The 21,400-nt window shown below is 48.4% G+C and overlaps 1 protein-coding gene across 3 annotated transcripts; it reads right to left on the bottom strand.

Annotated features, from left to right (window-relative positions):
* Positions 1-432: 432 nt before the first annotated feature.
* Trpv1 (transient receptor potential cation channel subfamily V member 1) lies at positions 433-21,183 on the bottom strand. Of its 3 annotated transcripts, none has more exons than XM_010611382.2 (16): positions 20,906-21,183; positions 17,259-17,577; positions 16,391-16,557; positions 16,165-16,317; positions 15,530-15,670; positions 15,086-15,384; positions 14,107-14,286; positions 10,889-11,047; positions 9,713-9,808; positions 8,308-8,378; positions 7,265-7,430; positions 6,818-6,884; positions 4,296-4,612; positions 3,313-3,440; positions 2,721-2,836; positions 433-973 (listed from the first exon to the last, which is right to left on the bottom strand). In XM_010611382.2, the coding sequence occupies exons 2-16, from the start codon at positions 17,543-17,545 to the stop codon at positions 801-803; spliced, it is 2,520 nt and encodes an 839-aa protein (XP_010609684.1). In that variant the 5' UTR covers positions 17,546-17,577; positions 20,906-21,183; the 3' UTR covers positions 433-800. The 3 variants fall into 3 exon arrangements, with proteins under 3 accessions (XP_010609684.1, XP_033618739.1, XP_033618738.1); XM_033762848.1 differs by lacking the exon at positions 20,906-21,183 and adding an exon at positions 20,567-20,608; XM_033762847.1 differs by lacking the exon at positions 20,906-21,183 and adding an exon at positions 19,732-19,989.
* Between the last annotated feature and the right edge of the window lie 217 nt (positions 21,184-21,400).

Here is a 21,400-nt window from a genome sequence, read left to right as displayed (position 1 = left end):
AAAGGACAAAGTCATTTTTGGGAAAACCTCATTCTGCCAGAGCTGGGAATAGGACCAGCCTCCCCCAACTCCTCTGGGGAGCAAATGACAAACTCCCCCAAGACCACTCTTGGTAGATGAGATATTAACATAATACAGAAAGAAAGGGCCTCAGCATTTAACATCAAAGGAAGTGTTGTGTCCTCAAAAGTATTTTCCTGGGGTTCGCTTACTTGTGCTCCCAGAAATACAAAAATCAAACAAGTGCCAAGCACCTATAACCCCAGCAACCCAGTAGACTGAGGCAGGGGTCCACTAGTTCAAGGCCAGCCTGGACTACATAATTTCAAGTCCAGCATGTACTATATAGCAAGACCATGTCTCCAAAGAAAAAGAAAAAAAGGGCCAGGGATTTAGCTCAGTGGTTCCGCCGCCTGCCTCACAAGTGCAAGGCTCTGAGATCAATCCCCAGTATCAAAACAAAAAGGAAAGAAAACAAAAAAGAAAAAGAAAACAAGGGCCTAATGTATATCCAACAGAGATTTACCATTCACACTGTTTAATGAAGTCAGTAAAAAGTAGAAAGGCGGATCATTTTCTGTTTGACGATTCACCTGGGGACAGTGATGGTTGGATGCCGATCTCTTCGCATGGACCCAAACACACTTCCCATGGCATGTCCAGTACAGACTTAGGGCTGTGCCTAGGCTGGCACAGATCAGGTCAGGCTGCAGACAGGGCACTGGTGTTCTCTGAACAGCTTCCCAATGGTAGTCGAGCATTCAAAGGTCCAGCATGGAGAGTACCCCACATGGGGCCCCTCACTTCTCCCCTGGAGCCACGGAATCCTTAAAGGCCTCGGCATCCTCTGGCTTAAGAGACCCTGAAAAATGCTTCAGATGAACTTCCTCAGGCTGGGTAGAGTGCCTATCTCGAGTACTTGCATCCCTTAAAAGGGGAACGAGGGCAAAGTTCTTCCAGTTTCTCCCTGAAACTGAAGAGCGAACCATCAGCACTACATTGAATGAAGCAAAACCAAGAAACGAATGTTTACTTCTTGGCCTCACAAGTCTCCAGATAAAAAGAGACCCGGGAATGAATTTTCTAGGGCTCCTGGGTTGGTACAAGTTCCTCTTTCCTCAGCTGATCAAGGAAACTCCTCCACTCATGTAACACCCTTAACTCCTCTTCCTCTGTGCAACCCTGACTTGCTTATACTTCATGAGACTCCACTGCTCACCTTTCTCAGCCTCCATTTCCTCCCTCCCCAAGTGGGAAAGTGAGGAGATGATCACACAAGCAACCCTACGTCCTGCCTCATGAGTGGCCCCACAGTGGGTCAGCTCTATGACGATGAACACCAGTCAAAAAATTAGGATTTGGAGTCCAAGCCCCATCAGGGAATGACGCCAAGAGAACCATGGTGACACTAGACCTCAAATGAGGTCCTCAGATCTGTCCTGAAATCCCAGGGAGCTCCCGAGGAAGACTCTGTTGTCACCCCACAGTTACCTCCCCGCTCTGACCACCTCGGAGCCTAGAGGGCAAGGTGTGTGTGCTCTTCCCTTTGCCGGAGCCCTGGTCAGCCAAGTTCTCTGGTTGCCTCCCTTGGATCCAATCTATCCAGAAAACCAGCGTAAACACAGACCTCCTAGCCTAGAACTAGGATCCAGTACCCTCTGCTGGTATCCAACCCTGGCCACATCTCAAAGGCATCAGGAATGCCGGAAGCTGGTCCCTTGTGATTATTCCATTTGAATTCTCCAGACCTTGTAGGCTGATGGTACCATTATTAGCACTGTCCTGTCCCCTAACCCCAGAAACCACGCTGAAAGAGGGTCCCTTGCAGAACCTGGATACAGATGCAGGAGGTTCCATGGGAGGACAGACCAGGTGCTCATCAGGATACCATCTAATGGCTGGTTGGGTGGTGGGGACATTAAGCCTCAGGGACTGTTTAGTCTAGCCCCAGGTCCAGAGCCCTTAAAGGAAGGGAAATGAGATTCCCAGTGCTATTCCCCACAGTTCTGATGCCAAGACCCCTTCCACACACTCCCCCAGCTCCTCTACTGACTACTTTCCTTCCAGGGCCTTTCCCTCTTGCACTCCCTCACCCCTCCTCTCATACATATTGTGCGGAAAGAGCTTTTTGTCAGAATTATCTGGCTATTCATTACTGGAGTTTCTACTGTTACAAAGCTGCGTAGAGATGTACAATCCTCAAGAAATAATCCTTAACATAACAGTGAAATAAAGGGATGTCTACTGTTTCCCAGTCCTATTCCCATTAACATTATTGTGTGTATCCCTGCGACTAGGTCAGCGTCTTTATTAATATCACAGTGAAGGTGCAATGTAAATGGCTAGTACTGCTCACTTGGGACAAGGGGAATAGGGCTGAGGAAGCAGGGTCGCCTTCCCAAGCTGGCATTCCAGGGGTTCGATGTGGTCTGAGCTGCTTCCTCTAGGCAGCAAGGACAGTGCCTGTACCAGGGGTGCTGGCCCAGCTGCCCTGCAGTGCCATGCTAAATGCTCAGCTGCATGGGCACATGTAAGGGCACACAAGAGTGTTTGCACATGAGTGTGTGTGGATGGCTGGCATTTGGGGCTGTTACAGAACCCAGGTCCTGTGGAAGAAGGAGGTGAGGAAGGCCCGCAAGAAGTGAGAGACCCACCTGCCCAATATCCGACCACTAGCCAAAGAGCCCCCTCTGTGCCACAACCCGGCCCTTCCCCCTCACCTCGGCCTGACCTCAGGGAGAAGCTCAGTGTGCGCTTGACACCCTCACAATTGCCTGGGTCCTCGTTGATGATGCCAACGTTAGTGTTCCAGGTAGTCCAGTTCACCTCATCCACCCTGCAGATGAGGGAACAGAGGGTCATGGAGCTGGGCACCAAAGGGCCACATCCAACTTCCAGACTGGAAAGCCCATAGATCCAGATGGAGACCACCTAGCTGGTGGGGAAGGTAGATAAGACCTGCTTTTTGGACACCACCTCTACCTGACTGCACCATGTGGAGCAGGGACTCTAAGTATTGGATTCCTGGCTCTGACCCAGCTCACTAAGTGGTCCCTTCTGGACATGGCAAGTTGTCCAATATTTTTGTCTGGGTCCTACCCTTTGGGACTAAGGTGGGTCTCCTATCCCCAGAGCTGAGCCTTAGGTTGGCTCTTGTTCCTACGACTGCCTTAGCGGAGTCCCCCAAGCTTATGGCTGGCTTCAAAAGGTCCTGAGACAATCTCTGTACCCACAACTGGCTCCAGAAGGGTGCCCCCTACCCACAGCTGAGTCCCCAAGTGCTTCAAGACCTGACCCTTGTCCAAGCCTTACCTGAAGCACCATCGGAAGTCATCCTTGCCATCGGGGGTGTACCCCACCTGCAGCAGCTTGCCTGAGCGGAAGGCCTTTCTCATGCACTTCAGGAAGCTCTTCTCCGTGTCCAGGATAGTAATGGCTCTCTGAGGAAGAACGCATAGAGCAGAGGGGCAGAGGGCTCTTCCAGGGGCCACCTGGCTCCTGGTGCTTGCTTCCAGGATCAGCCTCGCCAAGGTGTCTCTCAGCCCCTGAAGCCTCCACACTGGACCACCAGGGTCTTCTATACTATGCTGGCAGGTGCACACTCCACAAAGGGAGCTCAGCCCATGGAGCCCAGATCTGTCTGGATGCTCACAAAGGGATGATATAAGGTGGTATGTAGGAGCAGGGACTCAGGAATAAGACTGCCCAGTCTGCGTCCTGGCTCTTCTAGCTCCCAGCTGGGTGTCCTGTAACACTGACACCTGATGTTACTCTGTCTCGATGCTTTCATCCAAACATGGGTTAGTAACAGAGTAACAATATGGAATTGGAGTACTTATGGGAAAGTGCCGCTTAATAAGAGTGACACTTTCATTATAGGAGTCAGGGAGGCAGGTGGGGACCATGTGGCTCAGAAAGAGAGTTCTCAGGATCTCATCTTCTGTTACATGTACCCCCAAGTCTGATATCTGCTGCTCACCAGAGACCAGGGTTCTCTGCAGTGGATATCACATGGGCTGAGCCCTCTGCTTCCTTCTCTTCAGGACTGTCCAGCCCACAGCCAAACACAGCATCTATGAACACCAGCTAAGCTGATCTGACTCTTTGCAGACCGTGCTCAACAGGGAACAATGCTGGGAAAGGAGCCCACTGAGGGAGATGCTTCTGCCCAGTCCCAGCCTGGTTGAACTTTCTGTCCCTTCCCCAAGTCCTGTAGGGCTCATGAGCTCAGCTGGGTGACGTAGAAGACAGAGCATCAATGCCCTCCAAGCTGTACACCCCACTGGCCCACTCACCTGCAGTTTCCAGATGTTCTTGCTCTCCTGTGCAATCTTATTGACGGTCTCCCCCATGAGAGCGATGAGCATGTTGAGCAGGAGAATATAAGTGAGAATCACATAGGCCAGTAACAGGATGATGAAGACGGCCTTGAAGTCGTAGTTCTCAGTGAACTCCAGGTCTCCCATGCCGATGGTGAACTTGAACAGCTCCAGACACGTGGAGTACAAGCTGTTGTAGGAGTTGCTGGTTGTCCTGCAACTAGGTCCCCGCCACCGGTGTAACTCGGTCGACAAGGAGTCATTCTTCCCATCCTCAATCAGTGTCACTACCGCTAGGGGCCATGGAAAGAGAGGGTGCAACTAGATGGAAGCCAAGACCCCAGGTCCCCTGACATATACCCCTTCTGCCCCAGGATGGCTCTGCAGCAGGGATGCTGCTCAGCCACATAGCGCTCTGTGTGATGTTTTTTAAAGCAGCCCTTCCTCCAAACTATTGAAAAATTGTCAAAATGTACTGCTTAGTTTTAAAAATACCTTCATCATTATACACTAGCAAAATATGTAGCATAAATATACAATGTATGTGTACAGTGTCAATACACCTTTGTGTACAGCCTTCTTAACCTTACATGTCAGCCCAGGCTTCACACCCACCTTGTCAGCCACACACGCTGTCTGTGTCCCTGAGAGGTCCCCTCGAGAATCATGGGTATCAAGCAGCTCAGAGCAGAATGGCCTCTTACTGCCTTCCCTGCAGTAAGTCCGGTGGCCGAGAGCTTCTGTACCAGCTGTGCAGCATGGCTACTGCATGTCCATATCCACTAACCCTCTGGCCTAATCCTTTCCTGTGGTGACTGATATGCAGGAACTTCAGGCCCAGGCATCACAGCCCACTCCTATCTGGTCCCACTTCGTCACCGTTGCCCATCCCTCCAGACATAAATCCCAAAGTGCAGGGTGGGAAGGCCGAAGGATACCACCAAGCAAACTTTGTACCTGTAGGACTTAGATGAGGATCAAAGCAGAGTCACATCCAAAAAAAGAAAGAAAGAAAATGATGTAGACGTGTGAAAAGGGCACAGGAGCCATCCTGGAGGGGTTCCCAATGACTAAACCTCAGATAACTTAAGCATCAAAATTAAATGATAGTAAGAATTATAACTCAGTAAACAAAGTGAGACTCCATGAAGAAAAAGAAAATCCAAGAGGCTGTTCTATGAGGCTCTTTTAATGTACAAGAGACAAAAACTTCGGTGAATAAATATAGAAGGAACGATAGAGTTTGAATATTGCTGCTCGGTGATAAGCAATATCACCGAGGTAGGCAATATCAATAGGCGATATAAGCAATATCACCTTGGTGGCAAGCCCAAACAAATTTGTGTGATTTAGGTTAGAATAATCAACGGAAGTTCAAACTACTGGGTGGAAGTCTGATGGAAAATAGGATACTTACATAATCTCAAACTATCTTTTCCCAAATCACTTGTCAGGGACAACGGGAAAGTAGTTACAACAGAAAATCTGGCACATTCACCAAAAACAAGTAATCAAATTCACTTCAGCAGAAGCGGGGCAACAATCATGCAACTCCAAACACAATGCACTGTTGGAGACATGCATCACTTCCTTGATATTCTGGCCCAAAAATTCTCGAATCTAACCAGAGGACACATCAGACACTTCTAACAGACAAGAGACGCTGGACAAAACATCTGGCTTTACTCAGAAATACTAAAATCAGAAAGACAAGGAATAATTAGATACCTGTTCAAAGTGAAAGGAAACCAGAGATAGAGTTCGTGGTCCAGGCTGTTTATTTTCCATAAAAGAACATTGTTAGGATGACTGGTGAAATTAGGAATTGGAATGTAGATTAGCTAATAGTAAGCAACAATGTTACTTTCTTGATTTTGATTACACTGTATTTGTGTAAGGAAATGTTCTTATATTTAGGAACTATACACTGAAGCATTTAGTGGTAAAAGGTAACTCACTCCCCAGGAGTAATTTTATAAAGTGTGAGTTGTGTGTGTGTGTGTGTGCATGTGTGTACATGCATGTGCAATTTTGCATAAGGGAGAAAAAGTTATATTAGGGCCGGGTATTTAGCTCAGTGGTTCTGCCACCTGCCTTGCAAGCACAAGGACCCAAGTTCAATCGCCGGTACCAAAAAAAGTTATTTTAAAATGAAGCAAAATTGGGGATTCTGGGTAAGGAGAATGGAAGTTATTTGTATTAGTCTTGAAAATTTCCTGTAAGTCAGAAAAAATGTCAAAATGTTTTAAAGGAGAGCAAAATGAGCCAAAATGCAGGTCTACTGCAGGAAAGCACCATTTTCCATCTTAAAAATCATGGAAAATATTTTACGAATCCCATTTCCTAGTTCTTGGGTTCATTTTAGTCTGTTCTTTGTCCATTCGCTCATCACCTGCAGGCATGCATCCATCTGCCCCACCCAGCCTTGGGCAAAGTCCTCCAGTGGTCAGGGTGAGCAGGAGCCTTGCCCTCTTACCAGCCCCAGCCATGCCCCTTACCTGTGGAAAATCCAAACAAAAACACGAGGTAGACAAACATGAATCGACACAGGTCTCTCAGGATCATCTGCAGGAGAAAGCAGGTTTATTCCAGACACTTCTATGCCCTGCGGGTGGGGAGCAAAGGAGGGGCTGAGACTGCATCAGCCTGGTGTCAAAGGAGGGAATGCGCAGCAATGATAGATGTGACGGTTCTCAGCTCAGGTGTCATGAAGGACTGATCTACACCTCTCCCTGTGGTCTTTGATCTGGTCAGGAGAGAGGGGTCAGGGATGCAGAGAATTAGCTTCAGGGGATCCCCGCATATGGCTCAAGCCCAGATCGCTTGATTCTTAAGGAATGGACTGGAAGCTAAATTTTGCCTCCCCACATGATAGGGAGAGGCTAGACAGTCTGTAGGATATGTCTCCCACCCATGGGTCCAACAGGGCTCTGTGAAGCACCCACCTTTTCGATCATGACGGCATAGATGCCCATCTGCTGGAAGCCGCGGGTGTAGTACAGCATGTTGGTCCAGCCTATGGCCAGGGAGAACACCATGGAAGCCACATATTCCTTGCGGTGGCTGAAGTACAGTACCACGGATACCAGCATGAACAGCGACTGTGCGAAGCTGGGGTGGGGAGAGGAAGCTCTGTGGGCAAACGAAAGGCCTGGCAAGACCATGAACGAAAGGCCCGGGTCTGCTTGTGTCTGAAGACAGACTTCAGGCCACAGTAGGAGCTCAGGCTGGGCTGCTCTCAAGGGTCAAAAACTGGTTGGAGTACAAAATCTTATGTCTAAGGCACAAATATATAGTGCAGGTGTCCCTTAATTTATGGGGATGGGGACACATCCTGAAGAACCCATCATAAATTAAAAATATTGTAAGTCAAAAATCCATTGAACACTCAACCTACTGAACTCTATAGTGTCAACTGTTTCCCCTTGTGATGGTAGGGTGACTGGGACCTGTGGTTCCCTATCTGTGCCCAGTATCATGCAAGAGGACTATATGGCATATAGCTAGCCCAGGAAAAAGTACTCTATACATACATGTAACATTTTGATTTTATCAGAGCTATTCACACACATAGGTAGAAATTTAGAGTACAAAAAAGCTTATAACCAAACACGGGAGCTTCTTGTCCAACCCTCTTCATTCTCTCAAGTTCTCCTTCCTTAGATATTTTCCATCCTTTTAGTTCTTTCTCTTGACTTTTATATATCTATCTATTAGATGGTTCTTAACTCGGAACGAGTCCAGCATATGCAAGAGGGGACACCCACTTCCCTCACACCAAGTGGGGAGGCTTTGGCAATTTCTACAAACATTTTTGATTGGAGCATGGGAGGAGAGCTACAAGTACCTAGTGGGTAGAGAACAGTGATGTGGCTAAATATTTCACAATGCGCAAGCCAGACTCTCCCCCATACAACTGAGAATTATCCAGTCCAAACTGTCAATGCAGCCAAGCTAAAAGAGACAGTAGAGTCAAAGTGACACTTACAAAAGTATCTCACTGTAGCTGTCCACAAACAAGGTCTTCATGGATGGCCGCCTCTGCAGGAAATATTGAACCTACAGGTAAACACAGCAAGTTCCCAGGAAATGTTACATGTGGTTAAATGGTGAGCACCAAGGGTACCTCCTAAATGTTAGCATGATGGAACATGAGGATGTGTTAACATGAAGATTATCAACAGTGGAACAGTGTGGATAATGAGGTGGTGTCACGTGATAAGAGATTTTTTTTCAATATTGGGCAGAATTACAACTATACCCAGAAGTAAATTCAACTTTACCCAAAAGTAAATTCAAGAAGAAAACAAAAATATTCACAAAAATGTCATCAAATGCTGTAATTTAATGATGGGATTGGGAAATGTTTTTCTTCTAATTAATGTTTTTTTATTTTCTGTAAATAATCAGTACAATAAAATTCTTTTATTCAGGCTCCACTGAACGAACTCAGCAGATTAACCATTGGCACTAGGAAGTCCCCTCCAGGCACCCAGGTATTTCTGACCACACCCATAGATTAATCCTCTGCTTGCCTTGTGGCTTTACTTTATTATAATGCAAACTATGATGCTTCTATGAAGACCAAATCCAACGATTTGTAAAAGACTCTATAACAGTGAGTGACAGAGAGAGAGAGAAAGAGAGAGAGAGAGAGAGAGAGAGAGAGAGAGAGAGAGAGAGAGAGAGAAAGAGAGAGAGAGAGAGAGAGAGAGAGAGAGAGAGAGAGAGAGAGAGAGAGAAAGAGAAACTTATCCCCTCAAAATTTGGAGGTTAAAAATCATAATGATCTCAAATTCTGCATCCAGAGTGCTTTGTGTGCATCTAAGTTCTCACTTCTCTTTAAAGAAGCTGAAACTAGAAATCATAAAACACGTGTTCATTCTAGGTTTTGTTTTTGCAAGGAAGGTAATGTAAAATTCCAAATGGCCTTCCCACTTTCAAAGAAAAGACCAGTGCTAGATAAGAAGAATCCCCAAAGGACACACGCGGATGCTTCCAGTTAAAATAAAATAGTTCCATTTTTACCTGTAGATTACCTTCATTGTTCCGAGTTTTAATGGGCTGTTGGATGAATTAAACTAATAAACTACCAGTCATGATCCTATCATTTAAGAGGGTTCTGCTCTGGGCTTGTAACTAAATAATAACATGGTGAGAGGATCGCAGGAGAGAGTCCTGGTTAACTTCAGGCTTGACTGCTCCGGGCTCATGGGACACTCTGGGAAGTTTCCCCAGCCCCAGCTGGGAACGCTGAAGCACTCTCAGCTTCCCCTGTATATCTCTCCCAGACTCAAATGGGGCCATTATGTTTCTGATAGGTAAATGTGGGTGACTCTGTAGCTTTTGTTTCGGTGATAATGGAAACGCACGGCGCGGGAAGGAATGCTTACCCCTCGGAAAAAAAAGTAGACGCCTCCTGCTACAGACAGAATCTCTCCAGTGACTCGGAAATAATCTTCAACTGTGTTCTTCAGCCTATAGGGAGGCTGTGAGATGCAGAGAAGTTGGTGATTGCACTCATTCATTCGTTCACTCATTCAACATTCGCCTGGTGCCAAGCCCTATGATTAGGACCCAGCCCGGCCTCAGAGGCACACACACTCCTCCGAGAGAGACACACACAAAGGCAACAACATAATTACGAGGACACATGAAAGGAGGACCTAATTCCCCCAGAGTGCCAGCCTCCACATGCCAATAGAAATCCCTACCTAGGGAAATTGAGTTTTCAAACCAAACTGAGCATGGTGGCACAAACCAGTAATCCCAGCACTCTGAGAGGCTAAGGCAGAAGGATCACAAGTTCAAACCCTGCCTAAGCAACTTAGCGACTAAACAAGATCCTGTCTCAAAACTATTAATTAATTAATTAATTAATTAAAAATTAAAAGGTTGGGCATGTAGCTCAGTGTTAAGGCCCCTGCTTCAATCCCCAATACAAATAAAGGGGGTTGAGGGGAAACTACCAGCAAGGTACCCTCAAAAGAAAGGCAGCAGATGAAGTTCCCTGTGTACTTAACAAGAGGACTCAATTCAGAAACGCCATGGAGCCCATCGCTCTACGTGGAAAGAAAACTCTTATCTTAAGCCAGTTTTATGGAGGGCCCAGGGCCTGGCACAGAAGAAGCACTCAAAAGTGTAGGTCCAGGAAAATGAGCAGGTGAGTGAACAAAACAGAGCAACTAGGCAGGGTCTTATGCCATGCCATGACCCTGTAGGCATCCAGCCCAGGAGCAAGCTGCTTCCTGGGCCCTAATTCCTGCATTCTTTCTGAGTGCACTCGCTCCTGAAAGCAGGGACCTGAGGAATCACATACTCAGCCTCCCTGGACCACAATGCTAAAGAAGAAAGGCCAGAATTAGGAAAGGAGTTGGATCCACCGGATGACTTGAAAGAGAGAATTCTGAGCCTAGGGAAATAAAGAGTTCTGAACAACCCCTCCATCCCTCCAGGAAGCCAGAAAGAAGCCCAGGGCAGCACCTGGGCCTGAGCCTGGGGATCTTATGGAAACATCCACACTCCGTACCCCTCATCCTGCCTGCCAAGCCCTGAGTCTCTAGCCATACCAAGCCATCCACCGGCCTGTAGTAGGCGGCCGTGGTGAAGATGATCATGTACAAGCAGTAGATGAAGAAGTTGAAGTAGAAGATGCGCTTGACGAATCTGTCCCACTTGTCCTGTAGAAGTCGGTTCAAAGGCTCCACTAGGAGCATGTCGTGGCGATTCTGAAGGAGCAAAGAGAAGCAAGCTCACTCTTTTGCCAGGGGCTGCCCTATAACCCCACACCAGCACCTGCTGCTCCTTACAGTCATGTCGCCTGCACAGGCCTGGCAGGACCACACCTCAGCCTGCCAAGCAGCTGAGTATCACCAGAGGTCTGAACAAGCAAGAGGCAGACAGGGCCTTGGGGTGGTCCCAGTTGTGTGCGGTTCACTGAGTGACCCATCCTCTTGGGTTTGTTGCATGGGTACAGGGGATAGAGGTAAAATTGAACAAGCCCTAAATGCTCTCTTAAGGGCCTATAGCATTGCCCAACATTCTATTCCCAGCATCTCTAATAACTCATTCCCAAAAGCCTTCATCCTTATCGTTCCCTTCGTAACAGGAAGAAGCTGGCTAAAGTACAGCCAGCCTGGAGTCTGCTTTGGGTGTGACGCAGGAAGGAGCCTCTGGGTCACATTTTTAGCCCTGAGTCAGGCTGGGGTGGCAATTACATATGCATGATATATGGGGGGAACTGGGCAGCCTTACTGTAGTACTGACGATATCCAGGTATTGTCATTATAAATAGGTTCTGAGGGAAAATCTCACATATAAAGACTTTGTTAAGGTTCAAGTGTTCCTAGGACAGATGAGCCAAAATCAGCTCATCCTATCCTCTCTCTGGCCATCAAGTCCAAGCCCCAGCCAAACCTTAAATCTCTGTGGAGACAGGAAGCTCCCCAGTCCTTCAAGAAGCCTATGAAGAATACCTACCTGCAGAGAACACCTATTCTTTGGAATAAAGTTGGTTTGCCCTACTTTTCATCAGTGGTCCCAGGACAAGCCCATACTCTTGACCCCAAGAGCCTTTGGAGATATGCAGGTGTCAGTAGAGGCCCAGAGCCTTCTCGTCTCCATTTCAAACCCCTCAGTCCTTTGGGACTATCCAGACCACCACTCCAGGAATCCTTGTATCTGGGACTCTGAGTCAGAAGCTAGATTGAGCCTACAGTCCAGGTGGGGGTCAATGGGGCTGGACAGGTCAAGCTTCGCTCTCCTTTGACTTTTCCTACACAAAGTGAGTGTTTAATTTTTAAATTTGTTACAGTAAAAGACACATCACCATCAGTCACCCTCACTTTGAACACACGTATCCTGTCACTCTCACCGCTTGCTGAAGCAGTTCTAAATGTCCTCTTTCGTGAATGTCCTCTTTTCTGAGTGTCTTTCGTTGCGCTGTCACAGCTGCCTCAGTGTCCTGAACCAATGCAAAACACTCACTTTTCACGGTCATTTTGACTTTGGGGAAGAGCCAGGAGTCACGCAGGGCCAGATCTGGTGAATACAGTGGAAGAGGACCCACTGTAACATTTTTGCAAACCTGCCTCTCCATTGGATGGTACTCAGCCACAACATGCGCTGTACTCCTTATCACACTTCATAAAGACACTCATGAGGGCGGGGGATTGAGCTCAGTGAGGCACCACCTGCCTTGCAGGTTCAATCCTCAGCACAAAAAACAAAAGACTCTCATGAAAGAGAACTTCCAGAACAGCTTCACAAAGTGTCAAGAATGATGAAAGCGTATGTTTGAAGTTGAAGTGATGGGCGATTTTTTGAGGTGGGTTCGTGTCAATGTATCTTTTACTGTATTTTTTTTAATTTAAGCATAAACTGAATATTTTGATTGCATCTCTTAAAAGTAATCTCTGACCTAAAAAAAACAAAACAAAACAAAAAAAAAACAAAAAAAAAAAACGCCATGGCAGCTCCTTTTTGCCAATTCCACAGACTCCAGCCACCAAGTTGGCTTTAGGGGCTCGGAGTGTCACCTTAGAAAGAAGGGACAAGTGAGGTGACATCTGAAAAACTGCACTGACTATTCAATAAATGGCACTGAGACTTTCATTGGGAATCAGAATAATTGAGTAAAATGCTTTCCTCATATCTATCCAAAATTAAATCTAGGTAAAAGCACCAAACATAAAATACCTACAGAAAAGGTAAAAGCAAATATAGACGGATATGTGTTTAATCTTGAAGTGGAAAAGGCCTTCCTCACAGTCACAGAAGCTCTGTATGAAAAGGGCTAATCAGTTTGACCCTATCAAAGTGAAAGCTTTCTGTAAGTAAAATGATGCCATAAATGAAGTAAAAAGGCAAGAGCCAGGCTGGGAGGAAATAAAATATTTGCAATATGTCTAATAGAGAAAGGATCCGTTCATTCTGTAACGAGAGCATTTACAAACCAAAAGGAGACAAACAGTCCAGCAGGAGAAATGGCAAAAGACAAAGAATAGGAAATTCACCAAAGAAATATGAAAGGTCAATAACCATATAAAAATGCTCTGCCTCACAGTAATCCAGAAAATGAGAGTTAAGACATTAGCAAGATAGTATTTGGGGTTAATGGATTTAAATTAGCTTCTAAAAAATTGATAATGTCCAGACTGGCAGAGGTACAGGCATCTGTGCACCCACTGCTGATGGTCAGATTCAGTAGCTATTAAAATATTAAATAACTCTTCTTTTTGATTTGGCAATTCCAATTCTAGTTATCCCTCATCGAAAAATTCTCAGACCTATGCCAAGTGGCCTACAGCTTTGTGGTAGCAAAAAACTTCAAGACACGTGAGTGTTCTATGGACCTTTATTTCTCATCTCTACTATGGAATATGTTGTAGCAATTTTCTTAAATGAGATGGAGCCATATATACTAATCTAAAACTACAGGACATGCCATTAAGTGAAAAGACCACTTGTCCTACATTATGTGTAGTATAATTCCTAATCATGTAAACAAAATGCAACCACATATTTCATATGGTATAGAAGGAGGGGTTTTTTTTCTATGTACTTTGAACTGTTTCCATTTTATGGAATGATAATTATCTGTTGCTTATGTCCTTGGAGAAAACAGTCAATGTGAATGTGGAGGAAGGTGAGGTTGCAGGATCTGGGCCCCTGGCCATTAGTTTCCACTAGTGAGAGACCAGGCAGAGCCAGACCAGGGCCAGGGTAGGGGTGAGTGGGTGTTTAGACCTGGTGCCCTCCCCAGCAGGGGACAGCTCTGGCCACTCACAGGGGTCTCGCTGCTGCTGTAGGCGATCACCTCCAACACTGAGTTCTTCTCACAAGTGTCAATGCAGGACAGGTCATAGAGTGAGGAGTGCACGGGCCCGTAGGCCCACTCTGTGAACTTTCTGGACAGGTGCCTGCACTCAGGTTCCGGGATCTCCCTCTGCAGAATATAGGCCAAGACCTGCAATGGTGCAAGAGCTCATCAGAGGCCAGGTGAGGGCCCAGCCAAAGACTGCATCTTCATGCAGGCCACCAGCTCTGCTCAGAGAACAACTCTACTTCCTGGTTCAAGCAGAGACCCTACTCAAGCTTCAGGTAAGCCCCCACCCACTCCTGACCACCAGGATCCACTTCCTGCTGCCTCCAACTCCAACAGCTACAGGCCCAACATACCTGAGTCCCTAACTCTAGCATCCACCCTGTAGGGCAGCTGTGGTCCATTCTAAAAAATCCCAAGTCAATAGGAAATAAACAAAGAAAATCCAAGGAATAAAACTAAGGTTATAAAGCCAGGTTCTTAAGAGGCATAGATGAGCAAAGACAAGTTTCCAGAGTCCTGATACTGAGAAACCTTTTCCAGTCCAATGCCCAGCAGCCCCAAAATCACTATCAGCCTTCTATGGCCGGACATAATCCCCAGGCCTCTGACTGGGGTTGGGCCTGGCCTACCTGGAACTATCTCCTTAAGGGAAACCCCCTGTCACTCAAGATTCTTGCTCACCAGAAAGCCTCTTTTTCTATTTCACCCTGAGTTTCCCCTACCCCATCCCCAGGTCTCTGCACCATCACCACCCAAGGTCTTCTTGGTGACATTCAGAGTTGGAAATCAGAAGCGGCTGTGTCTGCCCTGTCAGGTTCTGCTCAGCAGCTCATGATTCCTCTGACTACTTATTTGGAAATGAATCCCTCACCTGCTCTCCTCTCCCATACCACCCTCACAGCATGGTGCCCCCAGCTCAGGGACGAAGCTCCTCCCCTACCCCAATCTTCCCACTGCTGGCAGCCAGAGCCAGCGGCGTGAATCCCTTCTTGTTGGTGATTTCCTCCAACTTCAGTGTAGGGTAGAGTTTGGCTCCCAGGATGAGAATATCATTGTACATGCTTGTCACAAACTTAGTGTTGTCAGCTGTGTTGTCAGCCACCTCCACCAGGGCGTGCAGCACCGTGTTGCCCACTGAGTCCCTGGCACTGATGTCTGCCGGTTGCCAGGAGTTCTGCAGCAAGAACTTCACGATGGCCAGCTGGTTGGTGCATGCAGCCAGGGAGAGGGGCAGCTCACCTGCAGCAAACACAGGGCCATGATAGGCCCTGGAATGAGACTGGAGGCCCCTGAACAACAGGGCCTCCAACTCCTTCTATCTTTGCCCCAAACCTCCCCTTAGCAAGAGTCAAAATACCAAATGTCTGCCGTGTGATCTCCCTACCAAAGTAGAAGCCAGGTCGCACTTTGGTTTTCTTAAAGAAGTCCCCATTGGCTGCAGCCTGGACATCTGCTCCGTTTTCTACCAGGAGGGTCACCAACGTCATGTTCCGCCTCTCAATGGCAATGTGCAGTGCAGTCTGGCCTATGGAGGATGCTCACTGTTGGTTTTGTGGTCACAGCCCTGCAGGGTGCCCAGACAGTAACACCCAGGCAGGGGCCCCTGGCTGGCAGCAGCTGCTGTTGAAGAGAAGATGCCCAAATTGCCCCTCCCACCGCAGGAGGCCAGGCCAAGATCCCCTAGGAAGCCCAAGGAGGTCCCAAGTCAGAAGTAGGTGTTCCTGGCAACAAAAAATGCCAGACCTCAGGGGAGAGGAGTCAAAACTACCCAGGGACAAGGAAAGGTAGCAGAAAGGCCAGAGGCAGCCAGGGACAGGGAACACCAAGCCAGCAGGGAGGAGGCAGGGACCCCAGAGCCCAGGAAGGAGATGTAGATGTGGAAAGCAGGGATGAGTACCCTGATAGTAGCTGGTCAGGGAGTAAGAAGTTCAGTGGAATAAGGAAGCCCCAGACCCCGGAACCCTTGGGTTCCAGGCATGTTCATGGGCAGAGTCAGGCTGACCCTGCCATCCGCCTCACCCTTATAGTAGCTATCTGTGTAGCTGGCATTGACAAACTCCCTCAGGCTGTCCGTCTGCCGGGCAACGTCCAGGAGCAGAGAGATAGTGTCATTCTGCCCGTTGTGCAGGTTGAGCATGGCTTTCAGCAGGCAGGTCTTCCCTGTCTCAGGGTCTGAAGGGCAGAAGGAGAGTGAGAGCCCAGCCAGGGCAGGGGCCCCTCCCAGAAAGGCAGCCATTGTGGGCACCTTTGAACTCAGTGTCCGTGAGGCGTTTCTTGCTCTTCTGCAGGAAGGGCAGCAGGCTGTCCAGCTCCTGGCAGTTATTCTGAGCGACAGCATCAAAGATGCTCCTCCGATCATAGAGCTTGAGCGGCTTCTCAGCGCTGGCAGGGATGGAGTCCTGGGACAGCTGCCTAGGGACCAGACAATACCTTCTCCTCATGCCCTGGTCTCCAATTCAGCCCTGAGGCGTTAGGAGCTTGTCAAGGGAACATGAGGAATGCAAGACAATCAAAAAGGGAACGACAAGGCCACCCCTCTATCTGACAACCTTCCAGGAAGGCAACGTAGCTGTGAGCCCAGGTGTCTCCATTCTGTTCCCATGCTGTCTTTAGCACCATCTAGAATGTGCTCACCACTGCTTCCTCTTCCACCCAGCCCACTTGTCTCTCTGCTGGTGTTCAGGAGCCCCTGGAGGGGCTAAAGAGGAATTTGTATGGCCCCTGCTCAATGTAAAGGCATCCTCGCACTGAACCAGAAGTCAACCAGTCAGGGTGCCCTCAAGGAGGCTGGAGGGCCGATGGCTCTTCCTGGAGCTATTTGCCCTCTCTGTCTAAAAGCTCCTGGCCTGGAGCTTGACATCTAAGTGTTTGAGGCTGGTGAGCATTTCAGACTTGGACACCTAGTGACCAGCTGGCAGCTGGGATCACCATATGTGCCAGGTCAGTGACCATGAATCCCATGAGTCTACTGAGTGCAGATGCTAGACCAGACCACCTCAGAAGACTCCCCAGGGCCCCAGCTCTGGCACGTTCAGCCCAGAAGTAGGATTACCTTGCAGTGTCTCCACCAGCAAAGCAAGTGAGCTCTGGCAGGGAGGGAACTGCAGTCTTACCTGGCACAGGTGGGACTGTCCCCAGGCCTTGGACTGATGACCACAGAGCTGACTGTGATGGTCGGGCAGGAAACTGGCTCTCCTTCCTCGTAAGAGCAATCCATAGGTGATGACTCCTCCGAGTCACCTTTCCCAAACAGCCGGGTACGGCTCTTGCTCACAGAGAAAACGTGGGGCTTGGCTGGAGGTGTCTTGGAATTGGCATCTCTATCTGTGGGGTCCAGGTTGGAGTCCTCTTGGGGTGGGTGATCAGACTCCCTTGAGTCTATACTCGCCCATTTCTTCATCCTTGCAGATCCTCCGTGACCCAATATGGTGCCTGTGGGTAGTCACAGAGCTAGTTCAAACACTGTACCTTCTTAACCCTACCTGCTTTTCTTGTCAAGACCCCTGTGAAGCAGGACACCCCAAAAGTCCAACCACTACCCTCTCTGTCCCAGGGCTGCCCCATCTAAGGGGCCCTTGCTTCCATGCAGCGTCCACTGTGGTGCTTTTTCCTCTTTCTCTACTTGCCTCAACCCCACCCCTCTCAGATGCCACCTCCCTTTGGGATGAAGCACTGGTCAGCCACCTCCACAAAGCACCCCCAAATCCCCAGTTTTGCTGCCTCCCTCCTCTACAGTGGCCCAGCTTATTGTCCATCCATCCCTCGTGGCCTTCTTTGCACAGTCTCCCACATGATCTAGCAATTTCTATCGTCATTGCTTTTTCTCCCCCATGCCCTGCGATCTCCTCCTGGGCAGCAACCTTGACTGACCCATCTTTATAAAAGAAAATTTTTTGGTAATGGGATAATTAACAATGTGAAATAGGAAGAAAAGGGCTAAAGGTGTAGGGAAAGTGGGAAGGGTAGGGGAAAGGGAATAAGGGAAAAGAAAAAAATACAAGAAAATGAAAAAAATGGAATTAAAGTGTTTGGAAATGGGGAGGGGAGGAGGGGGTGAAGGGAGAGCAGGGACAAGGGGAAAAAAATTTTTTAAATTTTTAAACATTTTTTTGGTGTTGATGGAAGAGATGACAGAGATCACACATAGACCTTCATTCTCACTCTTTGTTCTTATTTCTGTAGCTAGGGAAATTAATGCTCCAATAGCAACTGCATTTTGGAAAATAACCACTAAGAGAGTTAAGAGGCCTCTCAAGTCCTATTTTCAAGGGGAAGTTTAGGCAATGAAAACCCAGAGCACACGGCCAAGATATGAACAGAACAGGTAGCTGATCATTCACCCCTGCCAGTTCTCCCTGTTAGTCTGCTCTCAGGATGGCCTGAGTCAGTCTCCAATTCACCCATCAGGTGAACTCCCTGCAGCAGGGAGTGTTCCCAACCACAGAAAGCCCCACTCCCCCATCCATTCATTGCATCACTTAGCACCTATCTGCTGAGTCCTTCTAGGAGCCTAGCATGGTGGTGGGGGCTCAGAGCGGGGTCAGATACCATCAGGCACTGTAACCAGGTTCCGGCTGGGCCAGAGGAACCAAGGAGGGATGGGGGGGAAGGGATAGATGAGCTAGACCTGAAAGGGGAGCAGATTGGGCTGAGGCTGGAGGAGAGGGCGGTACTCTGGAGCAGCTGGTGAAGAGAAAGTCAGAGGGACTACAGGACAGGTGGCAGATCAGAACCTAATGGCTGGAGGCTTTGAAGGCCAAGAAACAATGTAGGCATAGTTGCACGAAGAGCAGGAAGCCAGGAGTGATTTCAGAAGCATGAAGACCAGGCGCTAGACTGTGCCTTCAGAAGACAGCTTACTGTCAAAATCTGTTCACAGTCTAGGGAGTCTGTCATTGAACAGGAGAGTTCAGTGGCTCTGGGTTCTAAATAAATAAATAGCATAGGAGATGAAAGAAAATAAGAATGGACATGTTTAAGCATGTGCTTTGCACAAGACAAATACCATTCTGCGCACTCGATTCTCACAACATCTTTCAGAGGTAAAAAGCTCGTGGATGTAGAAGCTGATGTCCAAAGAGAATACCTCTTTACCCCTAGCCACACAGATAGCAGGGGGGAAGAGCCTGGCTATGATCCATAGCCACCTGGCTCCAGAGCATCTCCAGCTTCCCTACTTGGAAGGCTCAGGACTCTCTCAAATATCTCAAATATTATATTCAGGGAGCAAAGCAGACACTCCCACCCCTGAGGCCAGGCATAAGCTCCAGACCTGCATCACTCCCCTGCTCCAAACGAGCATCCTAAGGAGCTCACGACCTCCAAAACAGAGTATCAATAAGACCCAGGCCCATATCCCACACCTGGATCTCCCTGAAATGTCTATGTCCCCACAGCCACCACCTTGAGCAAGGCTAGCCACAAAATCAAGAATAAGCTAACCCCTGACAAGCAGCTCTAACACCCAAAGAGAGAGCACGAATTAGTGGGAGTCTCCATGAATCTTTTAGTGACATTCTTTGCCTCTTTCTCTAATTAGTCCCACTCTAACCAAGCCCAATAAACAGGTATCAGCTCACAAGTTACCTCCTTTTAGTCAATCAACAAACCCCAAATCAGCACTGCACACTCTGCACATAATTCTCCATGGGAATCCAAGCTTCTTCCAGGACTGAGGGCAGGATAGGTACTGAAGGAGCCATCTGCTACGAGATAGGAGGGAAAATGGGACAGGACAGTCTGTCACTGCCAGGCCTGGGGTGTGACCTGCTTATGGGCCCTGCAGTGACGCTCCTGTCACAGCACAGTGACTTAAGTGATGGAGGGAATTTTCTACCATGTTTTAGACAAACACATGGTTGTCTGATGGCGATGAGGAGTCACAAATTAATCAAGATATACTAAAGGATGGTCCCGAAAACCTGACCCTGCCCACCAACACCTGGTTTGACCTCCTGGTTCTACCTCACCTCAACCACCTTGGAAAAGACTTCCCTCCTTCTCCCCAGCCCAGGTGAGACATGCTGAGTTTAGTTCTCCTGCCTGCCTCTGTGCCCAAAGCAGGCATCCACACAGGCTCCGGGGAGCACCTCCCCCTCGCTGCCTGTGACTTTCAGAGAAGCTAGAACAATGTTGGTGCGAGACCCAGCCCCACTGCGCTCATCCCCACATCTGACTTGAGCATCTCCCCAGAAGGGAGAAGCCGGAGCGAGGAGCAGAGAGGCTCTGCCAAGAACAAAGAGATGACAGCCAGAACGAGAAGCCAGGGCTACTTCCACCCAGTCCTCCACTCACAGAGCAAGCATTGCACTGACACCCTCCGCCACAAACCTCTGGCTTCAACAGCAGCTGCAGCCTGCTCACCTCTGTGCAGGAGCAAATACAACAGATGTTGATAACGACAACCACCGCTATCACTTACCAATAGCTTATGATTAGGCAAGCTAAGTGCACATCAATTTGAGTTTCAGTTTCACTTCAGGGGTCTTGCAGCTCTGAAGCCCCTGACTACCTCATAGTTAGCTGTCTATCCACTTTCTTTTCTGACTTTTCTACCCAAATAACCATCTCCTGTTATACTAAAAAATATATTTTTTTTTCCACTTCAATCTCACAGCAACAACCACTATTATTATCCCTGGTCTTCAGATGGGATAACTGAGATTCTGAGCCCAGTTAAACTTTGCATAATTACACAGCTGGAAGTGGCAGGTCAAATGCTAACATACGCACTGGCCAACAAACAACTAAAGGGACTCACCGGCTAGAGGCAGGCACACCTGAGATCCGGTGGGCGCCTAGGAGCTCCAAGGTGGTTGCTACTCGAAGAGTGAATGGGGCTGATGTGGAAGAAGAATGGCTTCCCTACCTCTGAGAGGGTCCCCGCTCCTCCCCGCTGCAGTCCACGCTGCAGGGGTGGGCTGTGGGTACACACTGGCACTCAAGGAAACATTTCCAGCAAGGGCAGCAGCTGCCGTTGCCACGGCTCTGATTCCCAGAGGACCCCAAAGCTTTTCCCATCATTTTTGCCCTTTTTCAGAAACCACTTAGCCACTGCCCCTCCTCCAGCCATGCCAGGGCAGCAATGCACTTAGCCACATGCAGCCCAGACCAGTCTGAGGCATGACCTCAGCGCTCAGAGGAAGGCGCTGTTCAGCCTCCCTAGCGCACCTCTTCTGCTCTCCATAGTCCGGTAAGCAGCTCCCCAAACACACTGCCACAACCGGAGATGTTAAACGAGCATCCTGGAGCTGCC

The sequence above is a fragment of the Fukomys damarensis genome, unplaced genomic scaffold (assembly GCF_012274545.1).
Source record: "Fukomys damarensis isolate Sample0158 unplaced genomic scaffold, DMR_v1.0_HiC HiC_scaffold_13, whole genome shotgun sequence".
NCBI lineage: Eukaryota > Metazoa > Chordata > Mammalia > Rodentia > Bathyergidae > Fukomys > Fukomys damarensis.
This window is presented reverse-complemented; position numbering and strand designations above follow the sequence as displayed.